The 26,501-nt window shown below is 40.7% G+C and overlaps 2 protein-coding genes across 6 annotated transcripts in view; both read right to left on the bottom strand.

Annotated features, from left to right (window-relative positions):
- Positions 1 to 1,856, bottom strand: part of MAP3K2 (mitogen-activated protein kinase kinase kinase 2) — a 56,733-nt gene extending 54,877 nt beyond the window's left edge. For 2 of the 3 annotated variants that reach the window (XM_074873536.1, XM_074873539.1), the window contains exon 1: positions 1,576 to 1,856. The gene's annotated coding sequence lies outside the window, so the exon portion shown is untranslated. Of the gene's footprint in view, positions 1 to 1,131; positions 1,151 to 1,575 lie in introns of those variants that run through there. The other variant, XM_074873538.1, reaches the window with a different exon arrangement.
- Positions 1,857 to 7,933: 6,077 nt separating this feature from the next.
- On the bottom strand, positions 7,934 to 26,494 carry PECR (peroxisomal trans-2-enoyl-CoA reductase). 3 transcript variants are annotated; one of them, XM_074873521.1, is made up of 8 exons: positions 26,376 to 26,494; positions 23,236 to 23,369; positions 15,319 to 15,496; positions 14,572 to 14,653; positions 12,279 to 12,375; positions 9,972 to 10,082; positions 9,282 to 9,393; positions 7,934 to 9,159 (listed from the first exon to the last, which is right to left on the bottom strand). In XM_074873521.1, exons 1-8 carry the CDS (start codon positions 26,488 to 26,490, stop codon positions 9,071 to 9,073), a joined length of 918 nt encoding a protein of 305 aa, XP_074729622.1. In that variant the 5' UTR covers positions 26,491 to 26,494; the 3' UTR covers positions 7,934 to 9,070. The 3 variants fall into 3 exon arrangements, with proteins under 3 accessions (XP_074729622.1, XP_074729623.1, XP_074729624.1); XM_074873522.1 differs by having other exon boundaries at positions 14,575 to 14,653; XM_074873523.1 differs by having other exon boundaries at positions 15,319 to 15,484.
- Between the last annotated feature and the right edge of the window lie 7 nt (positions 26,495 to 26,501).

The following is a 26,501-nucleotide window of genomic DNA, read 5'->3' as shown; positions in this document are numbered from 1 at the left end:
AAGATTACCAAACACCACAGCTATCTGAGAAAAAAGTTTCCTCTGACCGTTTAGAAATCTCAGCAAGCCACAACAAGCAATTCAGAAACATCTGTTTTCTTCACCATAGTCTTCCATTAGTGTCAGGTAAACCAGACACAAACTGACATCAAGACACTGGCATCAAGACAAACTGTACAGATTTTTCTCCAGCAATGAGTCAATTTGACAAACATTACCTTGCTATTCTGCTTTATCAAAATACAATAAAACCTTGGGAAAAAAATCAAACCAATTATATACACCTCATTATCTGAATCAATATTCGGGTTCAATACATTTCGGTGGCAATCATGATGGAACACAGAGAGTAAAGAAAGCAGGAATTATAGCAAGTTCTCATTTTTAAATATATTTCTGAAGAAAGCAGTTATTTAAAAAGCCACTGTAAGCTAAGGCATACATGAAAGTAAGATTTCCTCATACAGTATCTGTTATTTTCAAATGACAGTGAAGGATTTAGCCATAGGGTAGGAAAAAAACCCAAACAACCAAGAAAATTCTTCTAAGGTTTTTCAGTGTAGCGTAAGTACTAACTCATCGCTGCCCATTCCCTTAAAACTATCCATAAGAGAATTCCACAGGAAAGGACACTTTCTAGGGTATTCTGCTAATAAGTGCAATGCCACGAGAGAATCCAAGATGTTGTGCAAGACAAGGATGTAAGCATTCATTCTGCAAATACTACGTCTTTGCCATATACATAACAACACATTTCTGAAGGCCTCTTACACCCTGCAACGTGCTGCATTGTTTAAAGAACTGTTATAGCTGAGAAACATTTTCTGCATGAACTAGAAATCCCCCTTATTTCAAGGCAGGCTTCTATTACCTTTTACTACCTTCTTAGAGGACACTTTATGACACAATATAGCTTAGAAGTGCTCAGCTTATTTAATGCTTTGGTCTTCAGTAATTCCACAGCCAAAAACTAAAACCAGATCTACGAAGCAAGAAAGGAAGCCAAAAAAAAAAAACAAACCAGCAACCTCGTGGGTGCTGCAATGCACCTCAAAAGCAATAAGAGAAAAAATAATCCAACGTTCACTTTTCCCCCCGACAGAAATATCTCGCAGAATCTGACCTACATACCCAATTCACAGCACTGCTATCACTGCGGAGCAATTTAAAGACAAGAGACTACGGCATCCGTATGCAATCACAGGAAGGTTTACGGTGACATATAAATGTTTGTAGAGCTCGTAAAATCCTCCAGAGTCTGCAGTTGTAACGTACATAACGAACACGTAGCCGTCCCCCCGCCCCAGCACCTCAAAGCACTACCCCGCCGCGTACCGCCATCTGCACAGGGACGGTGCTCCCGGCGGCTCCCAGCAGCGCGGTTCCTGCTCCCCCCCCGCCTCGGCCGGGCACCTTCTGGATGCCGACGCTGCCTCAAGCGTCCCCCACACCGGCGGCCCCTCCAAGGCGCACTGAGAAACCCGCCCGCCGAAGCACACAAGCATCTGGGCGGCGAGGGCCGCCCCCCGCCCGGCCTTTCCCAGAGCCGCCCCCGCCCGCCCCGCCGGCACCGACCTGTGTCACAGCGGAGGCCGGGCGGCCGCCAGGGACCCCCCGCGCTGCCCGGCGGCGGCGGGCGCAGGCCCGGCTGGGCAGGCGGCGCGGAAGGAGCGGCCAGGTTTCCGGAGAGGAGCCCACCCCCCCCGGAGGAGGGGGGGAAGGGGCCCGGGGCCTGCCCGCGCCGGGGCACGGCGGGGAGGGTGACAGGAGGCACCGAGGCCGGCGCGGAGGCGAGCCCGGGAGGAGGGGAGCGGGGAAGCTGCCCCCGGAGCGCTGACGCCGCAGCGAGGCCGAGCCGCGCCCGGGTGGGGGGTGTGTGTGGGGCGGGGGGGGGGGGGGGGGGGGGGTCCCGTCAGGCGTGAGGCGCCGGCGGCCGCCGCCGCCGCTTCTGCTGCCAACCGAAAGCTCCGCCTCCCCCTCCGCCGAAACTCGTGACGTCCGCCGCGCGGGAGGCGGGAGCGCCAGACGTCACCGCGCCGCAGCGTCACGGCGCGCGGGCGGGGCGGGAACAAGGGCCCGCCTCTGCACACGCGCACGAAGAGGCGGAGGCGAGGGGGAAGCCCGCGCCGAAGGGCAGCAAAGGCGCATGCGCACCAGCTTCCTCCACTCCCCCCCCCCCCCCGCTCCGCCCCGCCCTTTTGAGGCCTGGGGGACGGCGCCTCCCGCCCGGTGCGCGAGGCCTAACGTCGCCCAGCGCCGCGGGGAGGCCCGAGGCGGCGCTAGGCCCCGCCTGCCCCGGTGCAGCTGTGGGGAAGCGCTGCCGCCCCGCCTGCTGGTGCGGTGGTGCCGGGGGACGCAACCGGGGCGCCGGTAACGTCCGCGGCGGCCTGGCAGGGCCTGGGCCCTGATCGAGGGCCGCGCTACATTCTGCCGGGCGATTTTAAGTTAGGCCCAGGCCCTTGCTCTTCGGCGGTCTGTGAGCCCCGTTGTTCACGAGCAGGAGGTGAACGTTCACCTCGGTACAACCGTGTTTCCTTGCCCCTGACATGGTGAGCAGGCTGCACACGCTGTTTAGGACAAAAAATGCCGCTCTGCCGCCTCCAGGGTGCCCGTTTCTCCCAGCACAGGGTGACAGTTCTCTGCAGGAGCCACCTTCTTCCCTCAGGAAGCCAACACATGCCAGGAAGAGGATGCTACCCTCAACGAATCAGAGAGGAAGCACTCCCCAAGACACAGCAATTACTGCTACCCTCGACTAAGTAGCAGATGACTGTAAATATTACTGGGGTGCTGTAATTAGTTTCGTACAGATTTAAAAATAAGCTTACAGGCATGAACCGTTGTGTACAAGATGCATAAATGACCTGGTATGTTCAGCAAATTCCCTTCTGTGACACGCCAACAGGCAATGCGGGTTCAGAGAGTCGCACCGAGGCAGCGGTGATCGGTGCTGCTGCACCTGACTACAGCACCGTGAGACCAGCGAGACCAGCGGAGCTGCCACCCACGTGCTACGTCCTGGCCCTGGGGACAGAGGCATTTAACCTTTACAGCAATCAGGGGTTTGTAAAGCCTGGACAAGCCCTCAAAATCCACCCCAAACAAGGGTTGGGGGCTTTTTTTGGCCACCTTAAACAAACCTGGGAAAACCGACTTGAACTAAGCTTAAGATTTACATCATTATTATAGGTAGATATCATTACACACAGAAGGTCTTTCAAATAGACAAGTCTTCAGTGGGACAGGACCCCAAGCTGCATACCCAGGCAAGTAAACTTTCAGTGGGAACCACATATGAAACTAAAAAAAAAGAATTTAAAAAAATTGCACATCAAGGCCCACAACTTGAGTATTTTGAGATCTTCCATGGAAATAGGATGCAGAAAATGATAAAAACAAAAACTGTAACCTTTAAAAAAAAAGGAATGAAGAGGACTGTGCTAAAGAAAGACTAACTGGTGAAGCATATCCAAGAAAGGCACAAGGCTCTGAATCACACTGATTAATAACCCCAGAGCCAACATGAAGAAGATGCTTCCCTCAAAGCGAAGACACTTTGTTCCGCAGTTGCCAAAACTGTCTGCCATGTTCGTGAGACACTTGTCGTGACCAAGTGTCTATTTAGAAAGTTAAAAAGGTGACCTTTTCTGCTAAATGATAGGGAAAGAGCCAAGAAAATTGCTGACTTTGTGTGATGCTCCTGCACCATCAAGCAAGATCAATGAGCCACAGCTGCTTACACAGCTTTGAAAACACATCCAGTGTTTCCCTCACCTTAACGTTCCAGCTCACGGCCATTTGTCAGTTTTAGCATCTTGCAAATGGATTTCACTGATGGAGGAAGGGTTAGTGAACAGTAGATTTTGAAGTTAGAATTCGTTCACTACAGAAAAAGCTAGTGAGGGTTGTGGAAAAATCATCCCACATTCCTCTGCCCATGTGGTCCTTCGTATTTCTGCACAAGGCCCACATGGCACAAAGGCTCGCACTGCACTATGAGCACCATCCCAAGAGCGCTTTGCAGAGGCGATGTACGTCCTGACAGACATCAGCACTGCTATGCCATAATCCCTAAACCAAGAGCACCTTCAGTACCAGGAGCAGGATGAACAGCTAAATGTTGACTTTGAGATAAATAATACCTATCAACTCCAGGGACCAGCACTTACAACACTGGCTCACACCGAGCTCAGCCCAACTCCAGGGGCATGGTTCTGAGATCACGTGTCATGCTACTGGAGCAAAATAAAGCTTATAGGAATAGTGATAATAGTGCTGATATGGAAAAGAAGAGTATAAAAATAGATGACAGAAGTTGCAATAAAGCATATTAGTTATTTACGCATTCAGTACAAGCCCTATACAGGCAATGGAAGTTGGGAGGAGCGGGGATGGAAATTATAGGGTAAGCACATCTTAGGACAGTCTACTCAAGCAATTGACTGAAATCTGGCAGTGTGGCTCTCCCTGGATTCCAGAATCGATACCTCATTGCAATAAGAGGTTCTCACCTTCTAGATGTATTGCTTGAGGCTAACAAGTGCTTGTATTAGTTAACACTAAAGCCATAGCTTCTAAATACTAAATGGAAACAAACCAGCCCCTTTTCATGGCCATGCCATCATCCTCCTTTTCCTCTCCCTTCACTCCCTCCACTTTCTTTCCCTTCCCATCACTCCCTCCTACAGCTGGCACCATGTTAGCACGTTTTGAAATATATCCAGAAGAGGATCTAGTTTAATAAGTGATTAATGTCAATATTTTTAATCAAAAGAGGGGTTAACTGGCAAAGGAACAAGCTGCTGGAGGCAAAGCAGATAAGGGAAGTCAAAACAGCTTCTTTTGGGAATAGCAGTAGCATAAAGTTTGTGATGCCAACATGTTATAACATGATCAAGAGTCCTTCCTCAACAGCAGGAGGGCCAATATTCTGTTTATAAATTCAAATCCAGCTCACATACACTGAGCAAACAACAGTATTATTTCAGGCCTTTGCTAGTCCTACCTGTCTGCTATGCTCCTCTGCCTTTCCATGACAAGGAAACACATGCCTGCATCTCAGTAGCACCATCACTGTGAGGCTGATGCCAGAAGATTGGAAAAGCAAATAGCTTGGGGAGGACAGTCCTAAACTTCTGCTGGAAGATTTGTAAGAGGCTTCATCTTCCCCCCTAGCAACTGTATTTCTTACCCAGATTGGAATCTCCCATCATACTTAGTATTTTGCATTTCAGGACACATTCCCTTTGCCCAAGACATTTAAGTTAAGCTCCAGAACAAAACCAAGAGCAGCCAGCTATTGACTTATCTATAATACTTGAAACAGACCAAAGTATGTGAAAAATACAGTAGTCATTCAGGTATGGAGTTGCTTCTCTAGAAAAAGCACACTATAAATGAGACTGAGCAGCAGTACTGATAGGTTTGTCTGCTCCAACCCCATCACTGAAGTTTATGAAGCAACTCATTTACCTTTAGGACTCAGCCATATTCAGTAATCCAGGACACAGGCACTGTTGACTTCATTAATAAGATTATTCCCCTAATGTCTACATTACTCAGCCATTTAACACAAGTCTGCTATTCGAGATGGCAAGAGTGAAACAGGAGATGCTGATCAGAAGTATATGAAATATTGGCAAATAGCATGCTTTCTTAAACATTATGCAGGATATTCTATACACTATTCAGAAGACTAAACATAGTCATAAAAGCTTCTATTAAGCAACTGTTGCCTCATATTTTTCATTTACATCTTAAGACAGACAATGGACTTTCCTGCAGAATGACACTGCACAGACTACATTCCTTGCAGCAAACATGATGACTGTTAATCTTTAAAGAATGAAGATTTTTACAACACAGACTTCGTTTTACACTAAGCAAAACCCCTGAATAATCAAACTTAATTTTACACTAAATAAATACCCCGAATAATCAATATTCTGCTTAACACAGAGTATCTGTAAAACACAGGCAAGTACCGTTGATTCCCCTTCATGGAACTGCACTGCTTTCATAAATGTAAAGTTCTATGACACATATTCAGATATAACAACAGACAGTGGAGCAAAGGAGGAGATGATAAGAAACTATTTATCAGTCACATGAATATCTGATAAGGGGTAGGCAGAATTGGTACAGGTTTAGCCAGAGGTAAATATTAAAGCAACTGAAAAGAGATTTCTAACAGAATGGTAAATGTAACTGTCATTCTGACATTCTTCTCTTTGCTTATTACAACTGTACAGTGCAGCAAACATTTAAGTTTCAGTGTTTAGTCAATAAATCTCCTTGATTCCTCCTAAGGAGGAATCCTTAGCCGTTCCTTAGCCCTTTTCACACAGTCACATTCACCTCCCTTGTAAAATAAAAAAAAAATAAAATTAAGCCCTGTTCTCTGAACTTCAGATACCTAAATCTTATACAGGTCAAGGATGTTTTTGTTACCACACCCATTTATTTTTTAACCTCTCAATGCCCTTTGATCAAGTGCTGTTATTACAACTGCGTAAGAAGAGCTTTGCTACAGCTGATATTATCTGCAGCAGAAACCTGAAACATTCATGCTGCCAGCTGACACAACACTGGGTTTCTGCAAGGCACTGCAAAACTTTTAAAATAATTTTAATCTGCATAAAAATGGACTGAAGAGACAATGACCAAAATAAAACCTCTGTTCTGAGAAGTAAACATTTCATGGTCTCCCTGCTGCAAGAAAAAAAAGTGCAAAACAAAAAAAAAAAAGAAGAAAAAAAGGCTGTGATCATTGCAAAACCATTACAGCAAAAGAGTTACTATGCTAATATCCAGTATAATATGATAAGAATTTTAATATTGTGCACAGTAAGCCTCAACACATGGGGGACATTAGCATTATTACTGAAAAAAGGGCAGACAAAACTGATAACACCGATGTTTCCCCTTCTCTTTTGAAGGATGTATTTTTGTGTATTCTTACACCATACTTACCCCTAGAATATTTTGAGTATATTCCCCTATTGCACTAAGGTGCAGCACATTACAGCTCCACAATGCTGGCTGTTCCAACTCCTTGCCAGGGAAAAAAGCACACACAGGAACAAGCCTCTTCTAAAGAACTAGCTTAGATCTTCTTAATACATCCATTGCTTTGCTGGAAGTTGAAGACAGCAAGGTCAAGTAAAAGTTCTTTGTATTCAGTGCAAGCAGAAAGGTTTGTTACAGTTCTTACTTGTGAAGGAGTATATTAACTGCAGACTGAACATGTCTCCCACACAGGAGAATGCTCACCTTTCTCATGTTCCATTTCACTGAGTGATGCATTTCACCCATCATTATGTATAAACCTCCCCTCTTTATGAATATTCAGACTTCAGCAAAGTTACAGAGGAAATTTGCAACAATATAAAATAATTATTTCCAAGTTTATGCTCAAATCCTGTAGAAAACAGTTCTGGGATATAATAGTTTAGTTTTATCAAATTACTTCCATTACACATCAAATCTACAGTCTACACATACCATAGCAGCTCACAGTCAAACATGAAGAGAACGTAAATTCCACAAGTCTCAAGCCTGTTCATGTTTAACCTTCTTTTACAGAAAAATGTTAAGAATGTAGAAATAATCTCTTAACAAACTAAATAATTTCACTTAAATGCAATGGGCTAGGCTTTTAGAGCTAGTTATCTAACAGGTGCATTTTCTTCCAGGAATTTTCTTGCTGTGTACCCTGAACTAATATTTGCAATGATCAGAATATACCTTGCACAAGAGGTTTGAAAAAATCTGATTTTATCTCTGTACGAGTTTCTCACAACCACATAAATGACCACCCAGTTACTAAGGAAAGAGGATATATCAGAAGGAGAAGCATTTTGGCTCATACCCCTCCTCCCCCACAAAACTGGCATTCAGATTTTTGTGAAAAAACAATCTACACGTACCTGTGTAAGTTCCCATATTTTAATGAGAGACACAGAATTCAAACACCTTTGCAGAGAACATACAACTGGCAGATACTCTTCCATTCAATCCAAAATGAAGTATTAAAGAGGTCACTTCTATACCAGCAACCTGATTCCACAAATTTCACTTCTTACAGCAACCACTGTAACTTATTTTTTGTATTTTGATAAAAGTTATGAGACATGGGAACACTTGCCTTAAAGGGAATTTTAAAAGTAACGACAAATGTAGCCTCTTCAAGTGACACACTGAAAGATTTCTATTTTTTAAATGGAATCTCTGCATTGACCACAAAAATCACAACCTATTTTAGAGACACTGATAAACAAAATTGTGCTAACATTGTAAGACAACACAGTATGAATAGAAAGCATTTTAACTGGTAAATGAAGGATTCCAAGTTTCTCCTTTAACAGTATAGCATACTACAGAAAGCACTGCAAGATACACCACAGCTTGTGCTTCGAGATTTTGCATGTTAAATTGTTGAATCTATACTGTGTTCCATCACTGTATGTTAAAGCTTATTATCTGATGATTCTATTATCAAATTTAAGTTGCAGCCAGCTCAACTCCATTATGTCATTATATCTGCAAACAATTCAAAACATTTCCAATATGGTATGCTACATTAGTATGAAACATTAATAACAGTATTCTGCCTTATTTTAAATTATTTTCAGAGAAATACCTACACAGTCTTTACAATCATCATTGAACACTTGGTGTGTGGCTGAACAGAAATAGTGTAGAGCTAACAGCTACCTCAAGGTTAGAATAGAAGGATTCCAAAATATTCCCTCTCTGCCCGCTTCATGTCAAAATAAGTATTTTTTTAAATACACTTCTGACTGAGATTCATCATTACTTAATGCCTGTGCAAATGGAGAATTTATATTTTATACCTTCCCTTCCCAAAAGACTAAATGTTTTCAGGGCAGTGAGTGTTTTCAAAGAAATTCCTATGTACAGCCTTTCAATTTTTAAATATAAACCAATGAAAATCAAAGCACTCAATGTAGTTATGTATGAGCAAAAAAAATTACATTACTGAAATTAATAAGCCCCAATCACAAAGCAAGATTATCAGCAAGTGTGCAACTGAATAAGGTGAAATCTTTTACAGCTTTGGCTTGAGCTTGCCAGAAAGCAGCTTTTTAAGCATTTCAGAATTTTTTCCTTCTGGTGGTGAGGGCCATCTGTCATGATCTGAGGAAAACAAATAAAACAACATACTTAGTTGATTGATAAACTAGGGATTTTACTTTCGTGTCCTCCCATTGCCCAACTTCAATCACTTGAAGGGCATTATTTTGTAGCCCGTTTCTTACCGGGTATTTCTAAGATCTGGCTATATAAACTCTGGCCACCATCCACGACCATGGTTATCCCAGTTATGTAAGAAGCAGCTGGAGACAGTAGGAAACACACTGCAGGCGAGATCTAACAAAAGAATGACAATTTTAATCTTTGTTAAACTGCTGGGAATTGTTCATGTCAAAGACGCTTGTAAAAATTTTTATAGGCAAGACATAGCAACGTTTCCTACTCAGTAATGAAAACCGTAACAGTCTTAAAGCCATCTTCCCAGCCACAGACTTCAAGTACAAAACAGATGAAAACCAGTAAGCTCTCAAAGATCAGCATCAGATGCCAAAAATCAAACAAAAAAGTTGACCAGTTTATCAAAGATGGACGTTCTTGGTGGAAGAGAGCTGAGTACTTTTAAGATACTCTTATTTCACATTAATATGCATTTTGACCCCCTGTTGGAGGTCAACCTTTTCAGAAGCTAATGTCTACTATGCAACACTTCAGCCGTAAGAGGCATCTAAATCAAAGTTTCAGTGTAACAGTGACTACTGGTTAAGTCTCCCACTTGGCACTACTACACGTTACTAAAAGCTTTTTTTCTTTTATAATATTCCATCCTAGTGCCTTTTTTGATCTCCATATAATAAAGTGGCTTCAAAATAGAAACACAGAAGTAGAAATATCACAAATGTTCTGAAATACGTTACCTCCTCAGGAACCGCTGACCTCTTGGCAGGAACCTTTGGTATGCTCTTTAACCACATCATTGCACCTTGTTCTCCATAGTTTGCAAGAGCAGTTTCTGAAAATACTAATCCCTATTTTAAAACAGAATAGTAAAAATTAAGTTCTCTTGCATATGTTTAAACTGTGATCATTGTAAAATTGTGAAGCTGTCATTACTGGGATTTTCTGTGGGATTAAACAATCTAAACAACACTTGAATGCAAGATTTTAAATTTAATGGAATAGTATAATTTATACAAACAGGTAATTTGGCTGCTATCCGCATCTCTATTCAAGCACAGTAAGTAACTCAGATTATTCCAATTCTTCACTGTCACTTCAATAAAGTGGAGAGTATAAAGAAGATACTCAAAGACTGTTCTGAAATTACAAGCATTTCATATTAGTTTACAGCAGAAAACTACAAAGCCCCAGGAACAAGCTCTCAGCAGTTTCTTGCTATCTGCAAGAACACTAGATTGAATTCTAATTGTGAAATCTGTCTGCTTCCATAATTCACAGTAAAATCAGACTCTTTACTTAGCTGCTATAGAAACAGAAAGGGGTGACTGTCTTTGCTCTGATGATTATACAGTCCAATTTAGACCTGAGAGAGAATATGAAGGATACAGCAGTGGGAACACAGGGTTACACAGATGAGTTATGGCAGAAACTTTGGGACTCAGGTTTACAATAATAAAATCTGAATTCATCCATGGAGTATACGCTAAGATTTCTCTTCTAAGATGTCCGTGAAATGTGAGTGACTATATTCTGGGAGCTAAGGAAGTAACTCACATGTGAAACTATTTTTTTTAGAACGCATGTTTCCCTCTCTATGTACCCATTCCCTACAAGTTACTCTGCTCCTGTAAGGCAGTAAGTTTTGTATGGTTACCATAGACCTAGTGTGTCCATGAAGGTGACAGAAGTATTACTGTAACTACAACATGGATTTTTGTTACCAGCATAGTAATAAAGCTAGCAAATACTTCCGAAAAACCCAAATCACTGAAGCATGTGCTTGTCAAAAAGAATTTTTGACATGTGCTATAAAGTATAATTAGTATGATTCATCAGGTAATTAGCATGCCTGAAAAATATATTCACATAATAATGCTGTCTTAATTACTTACTTCCCCAAGACTTGATAAATCAGAAAAAGGAAATAAACAGGAAAAGCAAGCCAGTAGATCTTAATATTTAACAAGTCTCCAGATGAGTTAGGCCTCACAGAGGCTACATAAGAGCCACTACCTGAATGATCATCACATGTCTGCCATTCAGCATTCTGTGCTACACCAAAGAAAGTGAGCCAGATGTTTTAGGACAAGAGGCACAACAGGATATACACTCATCCTACAAAGATAGTAGAAAGATCCTAGGGACCAGTTAAACAAATCTGACACTTAACTATTCTGTGAGATAAGGTAAATTCTGACTATAGAAGTAGCTGGACAATGTTTACCTTTCCTCCTTTGTTTTCAAGGGAGTAAATGTGCAAAATAAATTGCAGTTAAGAGTGAAGATTACACAAATCACAACAGATCACACAATCTGCAGCACCATGCACTAGAAAATATATCTGTTCTTTTCACACAGTTATTTGAAACAACTGCTACACGCTACCTACTTCCTCAGAAATGCATCAGGCATATTTTAGCTGACCTGTATAGTGGTTTCCTGTCTGCATATATTTGATAAGAAAAAAAATCAGAACACACATTTTTACATATAGTTTCTTTGAGACAAGGTCCACTCCAAATAGAGTCTTTTTATGCCTAAAACTAATCTAATTTAACATGTAGAAGACAAAGTAAAATACATTACGTGACACATTCAGAGACTTTCAAAATAACTTTGTAAACACAGGTGGAAACCATCAGCATACCCAAACCTCAAATAGAAAAAGTTTTGTGAACTCAGAAATAATGTAACCATTACTGAAACACAAATCATTTGGTAATTTTATGTCAAGGGTTTATAAGACAGGTCAACTCCTCCCAGGTATCATTTCATTTAAGCTAGAAAAAATCCAAACAAGAGTGCCAAGTCAACACAGAAAGCTAAAGGAATTTTATCCCACATCCCTGGCTTGTCCTCCACACAGTACAAAACACTCTCAAATGACCTGAGGAACGTAGATGAGGGAATTACAAATAAATAAATACATAAATAATCCACGAACAGTTACAGGCAATAGATTTGAAAATCCTTTTTGCTCTGAAAGTTTTAACCATGCACATGTATGATGACTAAGTTTAATCAGATCATTTGCCATCACTTACAGGAGCAACACTGTTGATTCTTACTCCGCTGTGGGCCCATTCTAAAGCTAAAGTCTTGGTCAGGTTACTGACTGCAGCTCTTGCAGCTCCTGTATGCCTATTGAGAAGAGAAAGCAAAAGAAGCATCTGTTCTCTCAGCTAACAGTGCCCAAAGTTAATTCTACTGCAGCCTCACTAGGGCAGTCAGAGTAGCTTTCTATGGCTTCCTCTCTTTCTCTCTCCCTCAGAGAGATATTTTTCCAGTTTGTAAGTTTGACCACAGCTTCACAGTTTAAACAAGCTATGCTATGATCGTCTGTCATTTCTGGAAATACTTATCTCTTCCCCAGCGTGACATGATGTCAGCTACATTCTACTGCAGAAGCAGGCTTATAAACTGAAAAAAAATTGGGAGACAAAGTTCAAACTGTGTAAAACTATGAAAGGTAGGCTGCACAGGTAGAGCAACACTTGGAAGGTCAGTGGTCTGAAAAATAGTTTAGATCTTTTGACAAACATGATTAAAATAAGCCATTATTCAAAAATTACTGTAGGTGGATGGAGATAGAGACAACCATAGGCAGAGTGATCTCATACACCTTGCTCCTATAGGAAACTAATCTGAAATGATTATAAAGCTTGAACAAATGCAGACAAAACTACTGCAGTGATGAACAGCAGACAGTGGGACTCAGAGGAAAATAACAGAATTTAGTTCCTTTAGCCTAGCAAAACAGACTTCGAGGATATAGATACAGAACCTTCTCAAATACCAGGGAAGGAATAAGAAAAACTTAAAAAAACCCAAGTTATTCATACGTTTACACCTGAAATAAATACCCTCCAGGCACACTATGAGCAAACAAACTTGACTGGTTTTATGTTCAAAATTAATACTTATGAAAAACTGTATCAGGTAATTTTTGGCATGAGTGGTGGCTGGACTTGTAAACTCAAGTCTTTTTCAATAGTACATTTCTAAAACAAATATCAATTCAACAGGAATTTAATTTGAAAGTAGTTTTGTCCATACGTCTACATTCACACACAACAGTTATTTGGGAAACTTTTTTCCACTGTTATTCAGAATTAGGTTTTTTTATCTCTTGGTTCAACTCTCAAATATCACTTCAGCCTATTTGCCGTTGGCATTTCAACCAGAAAACCAGGGTGGAGAAACGCAAGTAACTGTAGCTTCAGCACCACCCTGTGGATCTCTAAATTTATTTTGCCAAGAACAAGCTAGTGAGAAAATATTCTGCTGTTCCTTAAAAATTTTAACTTTTGAAAATTTTCAATCCTGAATCAGGACAAAGAGAGGTAATGTAACATTTGCTCAAATTACATTTTGATGTTTTCTTCACTAGAAATTCAGTTTAAAAATTTTAAAAAAGGTAGTTTCAAAGAAGAAATTCAGATTTTTTTAATTTAAGAAACTGTCAAAATGCTGCATTTTGACAACTTCGAAATTTCCTTTGAAAAGAAAATAACTGAAACAATTCATTTTCTGAACATTATTTCTCTTTCAACAAATTTGAACTTTTTTGAGGAAAAGTTGCAAATCAGAAGATTCCTGTCACCTCCATTTTGAGCATAAAGAAATTTGAACAAATATAGTACGCATATGGATACGGAGAGGATGCTGCATGTTCATGCAGACATCTGTGATCACTTGTGTCAGTATAAAAGAACTACAAACACGGTAATACGTTTGTACTCAAGGGCCTTCTCCCAGTCAAGAAAAGAGCAAATAGAACCACTTCTCTGCATCAGAGACCTTCTCCAAGAAAGACAGTTACAAAGTGAGAGTAAAAAGGAAAATGGGAAAGGCAGACATTACCTGACCAGAAGGACAAAGCCAAAATCTGGTAACATACTAGAAATTCTCCTCCTACTCCCAGTCCCATAACTTATTACACCATCAAGACCTGTAAACTGACGTTAGAAGAGGAAAACAGGTGCCAACTTCTTGCAAACCATCCAGAAATTTGGAGAGAGAACAAGTAAAAGTTACATTTCAGTGCAACTAGTCCCACTAGCACACCATTTTCAGCGAAAGCTTCACTGGCAAGTCTTGCTTCATAGTTTCTTACAAACAAGTTGACAGAGACCAGAGATGCCATTTGTACTGAATTAATAAGAGATCCCCACACACACAGCCAAGTGATGCTACTGCTCTCTCTTGACATAACCACTGGATTTCTATACTCTGCCGCTGCTCAGTGCCCACCTTTCTAAAATGAAGTATTTAGGAGCAATTAGTACTTCTAGGGGAAAACCACAGGAAAATGTAAAAATAAAATATATATATTACGACATTCCAGGAAACCCATTTCTCACGGCAGCAGTAATGTTGACAATGACTCCTCCATGTTCCTGCATCCAGGCATTGTACACTGTATGAAGGAGGAAGATAATCTATAAATATCAGCAGAAATGCATCAAATGAACTTGCCAACAGGACCAAATTTGGAGTCTTAACTCCAATTACACTACACATTTCCTGTGCAGATTTAAGTAAACAATCTGCTCTTTGTACCATAGCCTCACCACTGGATTGCTGATAACAGGTGTGGTCCAGGTAAGGCTCAATGTTTGTCAAGCCGCCTGTTGGTGGAAATCAAGATTTCATGCTTCCATGTAAATTACTTTAATTTCCACATTCCCAATGCTATCTGAGAATCATGTATCATACTTAAATTTAACTTTAAATTTACATCCCTGATGGGAGAGAAATCTCTTCCTGTGTTACACACAGTGAATACAGGCCACAGAAGCTAAGTGGTTTTCCTATGGTCTTTTAAGTGAGTATCCAAGCCAACTACTCCCCAAACCTGGCCTTAACCAGAAGATCGTACTTGCCTAAATGTATGTTTGTATACATGAACAAATGCAATGTACAGTTTAATGTAAAGCTTTGGATGAGATCCATGTAAACAAATATCCACTATCAGATAAGTGTGAAAAAAGAAGGTAGGGAATCTTTACATTTCTTGTCTTCTGGCATTGCTGTAAAAAACCAAAACAAATAATGGAAAAACACTTAATGTTCAGTCCTTACCTGATTTGCAGCAGTAGAAGGTCCCTGTCAGATTTGTGTCTATCACAGCATTCCAGCCTTTAGCACTGATGGCTTCAGAAGGACTTGCGAATTGGCCCCCTCCATTATTCACCAGAAAGTCAATCTTCCCATGCAGACTCAGTGTAGACTTCACCAAAGCTTCTACCTGAAACAATGTCTGTTAGTGTGGTATGCTGATTAAGCATAACCAAATTTCATTCTCAGACAGTATTTTATCTCTCATATCCTTCTCACACATAAAGAGGAGGTACCAGCCTTCAGAGAGGCTGGAAGATTGGTGTGACAGGTTTAGTCAGTCAAGAAGGATTGAGCTGAGTCCATGTTTACTTATGAAATCTTCCTGGTATAATGCAGGTGCTATCTAAAATATCAGCACTGAAAGAAGAAGAGGGTTTAAGCCGCCAAAGGCTTGTAAAAATAAACACATACAAAAGCCTGCTACTTAAGACCTACTGAGAATCTCCTGACATTTTTCACAAGGGCAGGGGTGTTCACATCAGATGCTGGAAGAGTTCCATATAATGTAGCTACTGTTTTTTTCATCTGACCCATACACATGAGCATTTTAAATAGAAAACATAAGTCATCTTGTGAAGTTTCAACATTCCTATCTACAAGTTTTGTAGATTCACTAAAGCTCTGACATATAATTTGGCAACAGCCAATCTTCTTATGCAGACCAAGAAAGTTTGTTACCCTACAAAACATAAACTAAAAAGTTCTGGAAATACTGCAAGTTGTCTTCTTTAGCAAAAGAAAGGTGAATATTTGACTAAGCAGATACCTTCTGTCTATAAGCAGGATGAGCACTTATAGCACTGTCTGGCACTATTTATCTTTGGGTACTCTGAGAAGGTATTAACAGCAAATAACAATAGACGTTTTACTTAAAGAGCTGTCAGTGCAGAAAAGCAGTGGCTTGAATTCATATGGAAGGAAAGAGATTCTGAGAATCTAAACCTAGTTCTAACACTGACCTAATCTGAGCTACAGGCTGTAAACTAAGTCTCTTGCATTTTCTTCTGTTTTGGAAGTACAACAGGTTTGCCACACACTCACACTAAACACAAGAGAATTTCTGGAGGGAAATGTATTTCAAAGCATTCAAAGATTTTACAGATACCAGAGCTGATGTATTTTTTTCCCTATTACAAAACAGTAATAACAACTCTAGAACAACTGCTTAATAATTTAACCTTCATCGCAAGAAACAGGGGAAATGGGACAACATGACTGTTTCCTGCTTACATTACCTATCATAACTAGGTAGCACACACCAGTTATTCCTACTCAAGCATATATAAAAAATTAATCTAGCATCTGTGGTCAAAGAAAACATGGACCAAAAAAACCCCAAAAACCAAACAGCAGGAGCGATGCTGCTGCTGAAACAGATTTGACAAGGGGAAGGATCTCAATCAGCCTTCCTCTGTATTGAGTTAGCAGTAGGAAACATCAGAAATACAAGAACAAGCAATGCATGATTTGTTGTTGATGCCCCCTCCCTGGAAGTGTTCTAGGCCAGGTTGGATGGAGCTTTGAGCAACCTGGTCTAGTGGAAGGTGTCCCTGCCCATGGCAGGGGGGTTGGAACTAGATGATCTTTAAGGTCCCTTTCAACCCAAACCAGTCTATGATTCTATGATCTGTATCTCACCAAGAGTGTCTCCAACTCAAGTCTCATAAATAGTTGCCTTACAGCTTTTGCTGTTAACAGTTCAGGATGGTTTAACAGGATAGTATGGACCCTGTAAGGATGCATCTCTCCAAAGAAGAACACCTAAACAAACATAGTGACTGAAGCCTGACTGAAAAACAGATGCCTGCTGAGAAAAAAGGTCTTAAGAAAATAATTTTGATACCTAAATCACTATTTTCAAGTTCTGAATGTCATCTTGTTCCTCATATCAGTTACTGAAGCTTTTGGGATCTGAGGAAAAAAAAACACCAAAAAACCAAAACATCTGTGACAGCAGTCCCAAACCCACAACTTGTGAGAACCACCATGCCAGAAAGACTTCCAGGTTTGCTCACAACCAGAGAAAAGTAAATTACGTCTCGCTAGGCAGCAAAACTTATGCTTTTCTCAGCTATATAAAACTCTTCTCCTTGTCAGCTTGAGAATCTTGCTTTGAATATTGTTCTCCATAAGTCACTGAAGTATGGGCTCATTTATGGAAGAGAAATGGTTTCAGTACAAGGAATGCTTGAACAGACCAGGGCTATTCAGGCTGGGGGGGGATGGGGGGGAAGAGAGAGAGAAAAGGAAAAAGCTAAGAATCGTAAAAAAAATCCAACAAAAGACAAATTAACAGAAGAAAAATCCACTGAGAAGAGACATTACAAGTTTTCAATAGGTGGACAAAACCTGCTATGACATATCAATTCAAAATGGTTCATATGTTGTATCTTAAGAAACTCTGTTGTTGTTCCTACTTGTTACACCATATTCCCAGGGCAATAAAAAAAACAAAACAAATGCGTATCAGTTCTGCTTTCTGAAACCCAGCAAAGGCTATCAGGCTCTCCAGTGACAGCTCAGATGGCTCCAACCATCGCAATCTTCACAGTGTCTTCTGTGTGGTAGAGAAAGCATCATTGCAGTGCTTCTCCCAATTACAGTAAACATGGTGACAGCAGCCACCAGCACAGTGAGAAGAGGGTCTGGTAAAACACATTTAAATCACAGTGAGAACTAAAGATTCCTTTCTATTCCTAAATTTTAAAAATCCACATGCAAAGAACTTCATAAAAAAAGCTAATAAAGGCTCTTTCTGGAAGCAAAGCAAAACTGCACAAGGTAGAGATAATAGTTTGTTATTCTGAAAGAGACCAAAAAGAACAAAATCAGGCACTTCAGACATAACGAGAAGACTGGAGCTCTTCAGTAAGGACCTTTTTTGTGTGACTGGAACTCAAAAGTATTATGCAGTAGCAAACTTTCAGAGATAACTGAGATTACAGTACTCGCCGACACAGAGAAAAGGGACAAATGTGCCCACGCATTCACAGGTCACCTTGAACTTGAATAAAACTCAACAGGCAAACTACCCACTACAGAGTGTTAGAGATTTGCTATTTGGGGACCAGAACTAGTAGACATTCTTGCACAATGATAACAGGTATTTTTACTTTGTGTTATTGCTATGTTATTTTAAAGTATGACAACAGGAATCTCTTATTCACAGCTCCCCACCAAGCCATGGTCTTCCACTACAGGCATCACAGAGACAGGCATTACGTATTTATAAACCAAATGAGACTCTGCTAAGCTATAAAGTTTATTGGAAAAGGAAAGCTACTTGTCAACTCAGACACAACGTAAGTGCTAAATAATACTGTACTGAGTCCGTTTCAAGAAGTCTTGTTTGTCAGATGTTCAAGTGATAGGTTTTACCCTCAGGGTCTGGTCCAGCAGCAGTCTTGCGAGTCTTGAGTATGAAAAGAGGACACTGTGCACAGAATTACAAATTACTGATTTCAAGAACAGCAGCCTACTAGAAGTACAAGGTTTTATCTTCCTCTTACCTAGATATATCTTCTACTTATTTAGATGCCAGTTAAAGAAGTGTTCATCCAGAGCATATAGCACAAAGGCTTTACAATGGTAACAGGTTCCTCACATCTTTCTTTCCCCCATCAATAGATTTGCTGTAGCTCAACATTTAAGACACACAAACACATGCTTTCCCTTCAGAACACCTACAAAGATAAATAGAAAGCTCTTTTCATATGGAAAAAGGATGGGGTGTCTCTTCTCCACTCTAGCCACTGTCACATTGAGGCACTGGAATTAATTAGATCCTTGGAATTTGGAAAAAGCTTGGTTTGAGAAGAGACACACACACACAGAGCTGTCTGGCCTGCATCTCAGCAAGAGCAAACTGACCTGCTGTTGTTATATTCAACACATTATGTGGGCAGTCCTAGAAAATATCCAAATAATTAGAATCACTTCAGCTTCATAATTACTAAGAAGCAATAATCATCACTACATACACTCCAGACCACAGGATAAGGGACAGGTGCACGACCACTGCTTCAGGATAAGGCCTCATGAAGACAGAACATAGAAACCCCAGGTGCTCTTACTGGCATCCCAGAACCCTCTACTCTTCCATCTTTAAAAACAAACCAGGTTTGTTATCCTTTACAAAACACTCAATGGAAAACTAGCCAAAAGCAGCAACAGCAAACTCATGACAGAAATAAGATTGACAGGTTATGCAGTGGTTGAAAATCCTCCATCAAGCAAGATTATTTCTTGCATGTTAAACGAAAAGTAAGCTTTGCTAGAAAGCAAGAGGGCCTCTGAGAATGAAGATTAAGAGACTTAAAAATGTGAATTCATTAAGCTATTCCCATGATATCTGCCATCAAGATTCTGCAGCAATTAATTTACTGCAGCTTTTCTGACTCTTCCTAGGCCAGAAAGAGCTCTAACAGACATACTGCACTATACAATGAGGGATGAATCTTCTAATGCTTGAATTTTACAGATGCAAACTAGAGCATGCAAGAGGAATGTGACATCTTCAAAGAAGTTCAGTTACTTTAAGATTTGCAGTAGGAGGCAAAAAAAAAAAAAAAAAAAATCATCTGGCAATTCTGAAAGCACTTTCATCTTTCTTAGATCCCCTCTACTCAAAGTCCCTCCCTCCAGTTTGGCTGATTATAAAATTAAAAGCAGGACAAAATTCATAGGGGCCTTTAGAGAAATGCAGAACAATTGATGGAGATGAAGGGATGAAAAAAAGAAATAAAAGGCATGGCACAGCAAGAACAGATGGCTTGTTCCTACAGGTGATCACAGTGGCTTCCTTTAAGAGAAATATTTACTCTTAGAAAGGTATTAGTGAGATGTCAAAGAGAAGGATATACTAAATGAATTATGTAGTTCAGGAAGCTTCCTGGGCTTTGTAGCTTGTGATGGATCAGTTCTGACATCTAAGGAGGCTTGCACTCCTAAACTTTTTTCCCTTGTTGAAACATTTATAAGGTTTTTCTCCTTCACACATTCTTTGGTACCTGGTATAAGAGCTGAGAAAGATGATGTAACAACTCACAGGGAATACTCACAGGGGCTGTTCTCTCTACCTAACAATGTGCTTCCATGAATTTCTGAGGTAAATACTCTTTACTCATACTATGCTGAAAGCAGATAATGAGTTGTAAAGTTATTAATGAGTAGCATTCAGAGCCAACACAGCTGTACAAGTCTTGTTTCTTTTGGGAGAGAAGCCAGAAATTTAAATGCACTTTCACCCCATCTTCCAATGCAGACAGTAAGCTGCTCCTGTATTTGTGAAAATGCTGAAGTGAGTTATATTGCTGTGTTGCCTCTACTCAAGATTTATCTCTTAGTCTAGAAAAATCCTTCACTACATCTTTTATTGATCCCTGTTCCTAAGACTCCAAGTCCCAGGCACTAGATTTTAGATTAAGAATGGAATAGGTTTTGAAAGTGGATGTACAACATTCTTTGAATAGAAGTAAAAGCCCAAAGGTACTTTTCCTATAGTCTCCGCAAGGCAATCAAGTGCAAATTAGGAAAAAATATTCATCATTGGTGCTCTTAGCAAATATAATAAATAAGCAATAGTGAGCAGTGGGCTGTGGAAAATCTGCCACATCCCTCAGTTCTAAGCTCTGACAGTTTTTAACAGTGTAAGTTACCAATTGTTAATTTGAGTTTATCTAGCTTCAACTCACAAACACGAAGCACCTAAGGAAGTGCTATCATCACTACAAACTTAAAAGCTGAAAACATGATCCACACATTTCTGGTCCAATACTAATTTTAGAAATTAAGTAACAAGTCACCAGGATTTAGCAGTCTTTGAGAATCTCAGCATTAAAGAGCTAACAGAGGAGGATAGAGCCAGAAAACGAGAGCTAAAGAACAAAAAATCACAGGATGTCTCTAACCTGTAAAAATATCTGGTCTTGGAGATGGGCCTCTGGAATGGATAAATATTTGTTTAGTGGGTACACTTAAGTCCTTATGTTAACATGCAACAGAAACTGCATTCCTTATTCAAAGCTTCCACAAAAGGCTTACAAAATTTTCATAGTGATTTTTTTCTAAATAGGACTTCAACAGAAAGAAGAGCAAGCAACTGAAGAACTGATGTGAGTCAAACTGTAAGACTGAGTCGATGACTGAAAAATTCAAGACTGAAGTTTAATCTACCTTATTCCTCTGAACCCCCTCTTCAATAGATATGGATCTGAAATGACAATGGTTTATGAGAACTTCCACTGGCAGGAGACACCTGATAGAGGCTTCTCCAGTATCATATGAAAAGTTCTAAGAACGTTCTGGTGTGTCTGTAAATGAGTAGAGCTTAAAACTAAACTGGAAACAAGACAATTCTAAGATGAAACTGCAGGGTAATACCAAAGACAGAAGTTTCTCCACATACCAACATGGCTACCGGTAACATAGAATAATGCCTAAACACTTTACACAGCACTATAAAAAAGGCTTTAAAAGCACCTTCAAAAAAGTTTCCAAAGCCATCTAAGACTGTTTTGTTAGATATGTATTTAGCCACACTTAATAAACAGGAAACAAAGAAGGAATGGCACTTTGTTTAGTGGAGATTACCTCATTTCACCATCCAAGCCCTCTACCATCTCAGAACACTGCAGCTCCCATTAAATCATTTTTAAACTGATGCAGAAATAAGATTCACCTGCAGAAGGTTATTAAGCATCCCAGAGTACTTTCTGCAAGAACAGTGATGTGAAAGAAGGCTTAAGCTTTTTCTCTCCCCTTAATTGTTTTCTTTCCTGTAGCTTTAATCATGTAAGTTGCCCTCTGACATCTGTCATAACCTATTACGTTGCACTGCTGATGCTAGTAAATACAAACCTAAAATTCACTGGTAGGTGAAGTGACATACTGCATAGCCCCAGGGTTCATCTCCTTCAGAAAAGAAAGTCTAAGTATATCACCATAAATATTTTATGGCATGAGCTGTTCCATGAGGGAATAGTTTTATTTTTTTATTTGCTTTATGATTGTATATTAGGATATTTCCAGAATCTACATAGCTACTGAAAGCCGTTAATATTTCTTTAAGTTATGCTAGAATTTAACAGAGACTTTGAAAGGTTAAGAAAAATGTGGCAATCAGTGGTTACTGGAATATTTTCTAGCTGTCTTCAGTGAGTTAAAAGTCCAACCTCATGCTGGACTTTTAAATGTTTAATAACCCAGATTAAAAAATTAGGAGGTGAATGCAGACTTCTGAAAAACCTGGATTAAATACTTTTGCTCTTTATCTTCCATTTTTTGTAATACAAAGAAAAATGAAAAAACTCAACTGGGATAGTAATAGTTTGAAATGAGGCACACCTCTAACTGTAACCAAAATTTGAAACATGGCTAAAAATAATAGTATCTGTGGGGTTTTCTTCCTTTAATACAAGCAAAACTGACAATGCAGGGCACTTCTGTCAAGTCACAAGCGTTGAGATTCCATGCTATGACTTCCTGTTTGAAGGAACTATTCTAAGGTCTCCATCTTCACAAGTTAACGCCCCCTCACTGCTGTCACAGAAATGTGACACAGAACCATGGTAAGTGGGCTCCAGCTTGGCTGTAGAACATGCCAGTTCCAAGGCCTGCTTCTCCCAGAAATAGCTGAAATACCTATGCATTGTGAGAAAAATATTGTGCCATTACAAATGCTTTCTTGCTTAGGTGGCTAACAAATGGTCTTCCCTTGAAAACACATCTTTAGATCAATTTAACAGTGCTTTACTGCACCTTTCCCCCGATCTAAGCCACTTTTGAGAGGGCCTGAGGAGATCTTTGGAGATCTGAGAATTTATATACACAATATGCTTTTGAGATGTTAAGCCCCAGAACAAATTCACTAGTCTTTACCTCATTTTCTTCGCGGATATTGCACTGTATGGGAGTCACTTCGGCAGGACTCATGGAAGAAAATGTATTATTCAGTTCTTCTGCAGCAGCTTTTAATCGGTCAAATTTACGAGAGGCAATAACAACACTGCAACCTTTAGAGACAAAATGAAACATCCTTTAACACAGTTAAAATTACACTTACGCTAGGTTTTTAACAACATCATGGAGATATCTTGTAGGACATGCATTTATTAGTCACTGACTAGAAAACAGTGTTGCAGTTCTTGCGAGAGAGAAATGACTGATGTCGGTGCTTCTTAGCAACAAGATCCCACTGTGCCAGGAAAAGAGCAATCAAAAAAATGTCCACAAGGTTCCCTCTCCTTCCTGCAGAAGGGAAGATAGCCTGTGAGTTGCAGAGTCAGCAAAGTAGCTGTCAGACATCACTTTTGCTGCCTCTGCTCACAGCTGCCTCATCTACCAATTATGCGATTCAAAGACATTTCAGCAGGTCTTGATTACAAAAAAAAAAAAAATGCTTGCTCCTAAACCCACAGAAATAATCTTACTGTGTGTCTGGCTGTAATTTTGACAAGCAGTGAGATTTTTAACCCTACAGAGTCTGAAGGAAAGGATGATAGCCTCATGAGATTAATTCCTATCAGCAGACTACAGACAGCAGGAACAGAGGCTTCCCCATGGCACCGCCACACACTGCAGAATCCTAGCTCAGAAAGGAGAGGAAAAAAAATAGTCAGGAGCTCAAGCCTTCTGTTTTTTTCAGCATCTGGAGGTGGAAGGACTCCTTCTACAGAGAAGAACAATGCAGGTGCCAAATGGCAAGCACTCACGCTATAACCAGTCCAGTTTCTTCTGTCACACCAGTGAACTCAGGACAGCTTTAAGGCTTCAGCAATTGCTACTACACAGACTAGAACAGACCTCACCAAATTAATCCCTAGTGCAAATCCAGTAGGCATGCAATTTCATATTATGGATAAGCAAATTACTACTTTCCATTGCCAAGCAGGCAAGGGGGTCTTGCTCCCAGTTCCCTCCTTCCATAATCTCAGCATCCCAGCAGAAGCCATCCCTTCCTTATACCAGCTCTGCTGCTCATCTGCTTTAACATAAACCAATTCAACACCCTCAACCAGCCAAAAAAAATGTTAACATCTTGCCAGGTGTTTTTTTCTTTGTTGCTATTTTACTGAGCGGAATTTGGCCTCTCGTGATTAAACAAACACCAAAATCAACTCAAAATAACTAGTGGGAGTAAAGAGCAGCAAGCTGTTCTTTTGGCTCAGGCTGTCTTGTGAAACTATACATAGAACTAAAAAAAAAAAAAATAAAAAAAAATAGAGGAGTTGAATTCTTCCAGAAGGAAGTGTTGCAACTACATATCCCTAGGAATAGGAGCTTCACCTACAATCAGTGGCCATCTTAAAACTACGCATGTAAAGATATTAGTCTCTGACTTCTGATTTTTTAAAGTAAGAACTCCTGTCACTTGCACAACCACCTAACACAGAGTTCATAAAATGGCACACACAATTACCAATTCACACAAAATACTATATTTAAAAAGCTATATTTATCAACTTAAGTGCTGATTAATATACACACTGATAGAGAATAAGGTCCAGTAAAAGGCGGTATTTTTGCTAAATATGCTAATTAGGGGAGGGAGAGACTCTAACTCACTGAGGAACACTTGGTACCTACAGTACAAGCTGACACTACTTTACTTTTCTTCACAAATGACCAAATCATTTTCTGATAGGGTCAGGGGGAAAAGGGCACAAGTTTCCAGATGAAAGGTTTAAATCTGTCCAGAAGGCTTCAAAGGAGACTGGTTATAAACACAATGTACATCATGACTGGCATTTTCTGTCCAGCCAGCCCCCTCCAAAAAAAATACAGCCTAAAGCGCAAGGTATACATGGAAATAGTTCCCGGTCATCTTGTCAGGAGTAGCCATCAAGTCTGCAGGTAAGGAAGGTTGCTCAGACAGACTTAAGCCATAGCTCTTTCTTCATTTTCTCATGCATGCTTTGTAGAGATTTGCAGACTTGTTTTCTATTTAGGATGTTATGGACACACACTTTTGTTATTTGTATTTTGCTTGAGAAAAATAATGCAGATCAAATTAAGTACAGTTTTGAGGTAACTGGGTAGTATCATCAACCAACAGTGTGGTGATGCTTAAAAAGCATCTCTTTAAGGCAGCATGTAAGGACACCTTAAAAAAATGCTTAGTTCCCCAGTAATACAAAGGTAGCAGCACTAGCCCTCACTTTGGCCCCACAGAGCAAGTGGAAAGCTGGGGTGACAAAGGCTAGGAGAGGCAGAGATGTCTCCCACCACACAGTCTTAACAAAGAAAGCTCTTTACTACGCAGTGAAATGGCATGGTGCACATTTCAACAGCCCAAACCCTGGGGCATGTGGCACCATGAGGCACAATGCTAGTGCCAGTATTTTGAAGACAGTGAATCCAATAATGATAATAAAGATTATCCAAAACCAGTCTGATGCTGATGAAACCTAGCACTTAACTTGACACCTGCAGAAAAGGTATTGCAAGGTGGATGACTCAGAAGACTCCTTCTGCTCCAGATTTTACCCCTTCCCTGTAATCAGTACAGAAAGAAAACCCACAAAGCACAGACTGAAGATATACTTTAACTTCAGGACATTTCTCACAAGCACTGAGAGAGAAGCACCATTTCTCTGAGTTTACTGTGCAGACAACAGTTCAAAACCATACTACTCCATAAGACTCGCTTCAACAACCAGCTAAATCCTCCAGTTAAGCAAGAAGAAAACTTAAGAGGGAACACGAGAGAAAGGGTCTGGGTTTAACATAGCCTCACTTCGACCGCCGTATTTAAGATAGCTCATCTTTTAAGTGCCAGCGGGTCAAAAGACATAGCCCCACATCAGCCTCACCTCGCTCTCCCCGCTATTCACCGAACTCTGTCACAACGTCCCACTCATAAAGTCCTCACACACCCACCCCCCCGACCACTCCCTGACCTGCCCCCTCAAGCTCCCTCCTCCGCCTCCACCTCACGCCTGGCCCAGCGCCCTCAACACCCACCTCGCACAGCTGCCCCCCCCGGAGCTCCCCGCGGCGCCCCCCTCCCCCGCGCCCACCTAGCGCCAGCAAGTCGGCGGCGATGGCCTTGCCGATGCCGGTGCCGCCGCCGGTGACGATGGCCACCCGCCCGCGGAACAGCCCCTCCGCCAGCAGCCCCCGCGTCGCCGCCATCTTCCCCCCCT

Source organism: Strix uralensis, chromosome 6 (genome assembly GCF_047716275.1).
Source record: "Strix uralensis isolate ZFMK-TIS-50842 chromosome 6, bStrUra1, whole genome shotgun sequence".
Lineage (NCBI taxonomy): Eukaryota > Metazoa > Chordata > Aves > Strigiformes > Strigidae > Strix > Strix uralensis.
Note: the sequence above shows the minus strand (reverse complement) of the source record. Positions and strands in the feature narration are given on the sequence as shown.

Bases quoted from the DNA above. Each gene is read 5' to 3' on its own strand.
- PECR (XM_074873521.1), bottom strand. From the start codon at position 26,490: ATGGCGGCGACGCGGGGGCTGCTGGCGGAGGGGCTGTTCCGCGGGCGG. The intron at 12,376-14,571 runs GTAATATATATA...TCTTCTCAATAG, and splicing joins AATGGGTTTCCTGGAATGTC to GCATACAGGAGCTGCAAGAG. The intron at 10,083-12,278 runs GTAAGTGATGGC...GTTTTAAAATAG, and splicing joins GAATCAACAGTGTTGCTCCT to GGATTAGTATTTTCAGAAAC.